The 3,195-nt window shown below is 50.0% G+C and overlaps 1 protein-coding gene across 1 annotated transcript in view; it reads left to right on the top strand.

Annotated features, from left to right (window-relative positions):
- The window catches only part of TRIML1 (tripartite motif family like 1), a 9,773-nt gene extending 7,539 nt beyond the window's left edge, over nt 1-2,234 (top strand). Inside the window, exon 6 of the mRNA XM_017516029.1 lies at nt 1,333-2,234. Coding sequence (XP_017371518.1) covers nt 1,333-1,883 — 551 coding nt within the window. The 3' untranslated portion in view covers nt 1,884-2,234. The remainder of the gene's footprint in view (nt 1-1,332) is intronic.
- The last annotated feature ends 961 nt before the right edge of the window (nt 2,235-3,195 follow it).

Here is a 3,195-nt window from a genome sequence, read left to right as displayed (position 1 = left end):
AAGGAAGGAAGGAAGGAAGGAAGGAAGGAAGGAAGGAAGGAAGGAAGGAAGGAAGGAAGGAAGGAAGGGAGAAAGAAAGAAAGAAAGAAAGAAAGAGAGAAAGAAAGAGAGAAGAAAGAAAAGAAAGAAAGAAAGAGAGAGAGAGAGAAAGAAAGAAAGAAAGAAAGAAAGAAAGAAAGAAAGAAAGAAAGAAAGAAAGAAAACTAACCTAACTGGGTGTGGTGGCAGGCACCTGTATCCCAGGTCCTGGAGGCTGAGGCAGGAGAATCACTTGAACCTGGGAGAGGAGGGTGCAGTGAGCCAAGATCGTGCCATTGCACTCCAGCCTGGGCAACAAGAGCAAAACTATGTCTAAAAAAAAGGAGGCCTTGTGTGTGACTGTCCGTTCACAGTGTGTGTGCTTCATCAGATGGCCGCGGTGCTGCACCCAACTCCCAGGAAGCTGCGTTTGTCAGGACATCGTGAACACTCGGTGACCGTGTAATCTTGGCGAAGTTCCCTGACCTTCGTCAACCTGTTTTCTTTTTTGTAAAAATGATAGAAAAGCATGCTTGCAATGATTTAAGGAGATAATGTATAGAAAATGTTTGGCCCATTAGAAGTTCAGTCAAAGACAACTGCTATTTTCTCTCCCGAACTGAAGAACCAGAACCCACCATGGCTAAGATGAATGCAAACAACAAGGGGTGTCCCTGTGCGGAGACATAGCTTGCAGCTCTAAGGGTGTCTTGTAAACAGAGCGACTTGTATTGCACCCACAGGATTCTCCTCCCCATCTCAGGCAGGCTAAAGCTCCTCCATGTGGCTCTTCTCTCTCCATTTAGAGCTTCACGCCGTGTGTTGTGGAACAGTGAAAGAAGAGCTCAGAAGTTCTGTTCTAAACCAAGTGTGTGTGTGTGTGTGTGTGTGTGTGTGTGTGTGTGTGGAGAAAGAGAGAGAGAGAGAGAGACTGAGTCTCGCTCTGTCACCCAGGCCGGAGTGCAGTGGTGCAATCTCAGCTCACTGCAACATACACCTCCTGGGTTCAAGCAATTCTCATGCCTTAGCCTCCTGAGCAGCTGGGAGTACAGGCACATGCCACCACGCCCAGCCTAGGTTTTGTATTTTCAGTAGAGACGGGGTTCACCATGTCGGCCAGGCTAGTCTCCTGATCCTATGATCTGCCTGCCTTGGCCTCCCAAAGTGCTGCATTACAGGCATGAGCCACCACGCCCGGCCCCAAATTACATTTTAAAAACCAGGACTAAATACTAAGAATTCAATGTAAATTTCACCTAGGTAAGAGGTTTTTCAGCCGTGCCGAAGGAAAATTTCTTCTTTCCCCCCCTGCAGCGGACATCACGCTGGACCCAGCCACAGCCAATCCCTACCTGGTGTTGTCCGAGGATCTGAAGAGTGTGAAATACGGGGGAAGCAGACAGCAGCTACCCGACAACCCGGAAAGATTTGACCAGTCTGCGACGGTGCTGGGTGCTCAGATCTTCACCGGCGGGAGGCACTACTGGGAGGTGGAGGTGGGAGGCAAGACTGAGTGGGAGGTGGGCATCTGCAAGGACTCCGTGAGCAGAAAGGGGAACCTCCCCAAGCCACCCGGGGACCTCTTCTCGTTGATCGGTCTAAAAATTGGAGATGATTACAGTCTGTGGGTCTCCTCACCGCTGAAAGGCCAGCATGTCCGAGAGCCGGTGTGCAGGGTTGGCGTCTTCCTGGACTATGAATCCGGACATATCGCGTTCTACAACGGCACGGACGAATCCCTCATCTACAGCTTCCCACCCACTTCTTTCCAAGAGGCTCTCAGGCCGATCTTTTCCCCCTGCCTCCCGAATGAAGGGACAAACACAGACCCTCTCACCATCTGCTCACGGAACAGCCACGCCTGAGGGGTGCGCCCTGGAGCCTTACAGAGGGCCAGGTCTGAGACCAAGACATTTAAGACTATTAAGATGATGAAGGCACCCACCGCGTGAACGTCAGGCGATCTGAAAGAAACCCCCACCCATCCCCAAGAGTGTCCATTAACTTGATCCCACAATGAACAGCCAAATCGCACAATCAGCTTCAACAGCAAAAGAAGACAGCTGAGCATATTGTCTTTAACTAAATGTATCATCTAGACTATCCCATATACGTGCTGGTCACTCAAATATTGAGCCCGTGTTACCATGAATCCCACTGCCATAGGCTGCATTTTATAAACATAGGTCACTTCTGAAGCGTATTTAATGATTTGAGGCTGGAAACCTGTGCTGTTCCAATGTGTCTTTGTCCTCGGCGCGGAGCTAGGCACGCTGGGGCGAGTCCAATCCATCTGGGGAGCTGAGACACACGCACATCTTTCCAGGGCGCGAGCGAGGGGCTCAGGCCCCATCCTTCTCCTCCCCATGCATGAGCCTGCAGTGTTTGTACTCAGGAAGGCTTACATGTTCAGAGCACTGCAAATATTTGTGTGAATATTATACCATTCCTGTTTCCATAATCGCAAGAGGCTGGAACCTCTGTTAATGTGTTAAAAGGTGACAGAATGACTAGGGGAGGTGGCACTTTCTAGTACCATCCACCGACCACCTTCTCTTGCACTTATGACAGGCACAATGTCGATGTGTTTCCTTCCTTTTAAAGAGTATCTACTTTTAGAAACGCTGGTCTGGGAGAAGGGAGGACAGCCACAGGAGTGGGACAGGCCCTGTGTCTCCTGGGCAACGTTTCTAAAAGTGCCGCTGCCCTCATCCGTAAGTGACTCTCGCCCAGCTTAACCCCAGGGTCTCTCCTATTAGGCAGGAACCCCAGTACGCCTCTGCCTCCAAGGGCTGCCCGGCACGCTCCTCCCCCTCCTTTTTGGAAGAGGAACTCAGCAGTGCATGCGTTTTCATCCGGAGCTTGCTGACCGTCCTTTTGTGCAATCACATGTGGGCACTCGTTTGAGTCTCTGCAATTTGTATCATGCACAGTGTAGAAGCTGCCACTCTTCCCTGATGCCCAGGAAAAACCGGATGAGATGCAGGAGTGTCCCCAAACAGGAACGAACGTGTGCCTGATCAATGTCAGCAATGTGAATTGGGTCCTCCCGGTCCGGATGAGCTCAGCTTCACTGCAGGGTACTGTAAGTGAGGGCTGGAAAATCTGTGTAAGAAGCAAACAGTATCACCTGAGGAAGTCTTTTTTTTTTTTTTTTTTTTTTTTTTTTTTTTTTTT

Source organism: Cebus imitator, unplaced genomic scaffold, assembly GCF_001604975.1.
Source record: "Cebus imitator isolate Cc_AM_T3 unplaced genomic scaffold, Cebus_imitator-1.0 Scaffold571, whole genome shotgun sequence".
In the NCBI taxonomy this organism is placed as follows: domain Eukaryota; kingdom Metazoa; phylum Chordata; class Mammalia; order Primates; family Cebidae; genus Cebus; species Cebus imitator.
The sequence above is the reverse complement of the archived record's forward strand: the minus strand, read 5'-3'. Positions and strand labels throughout refer to the sequence as shown.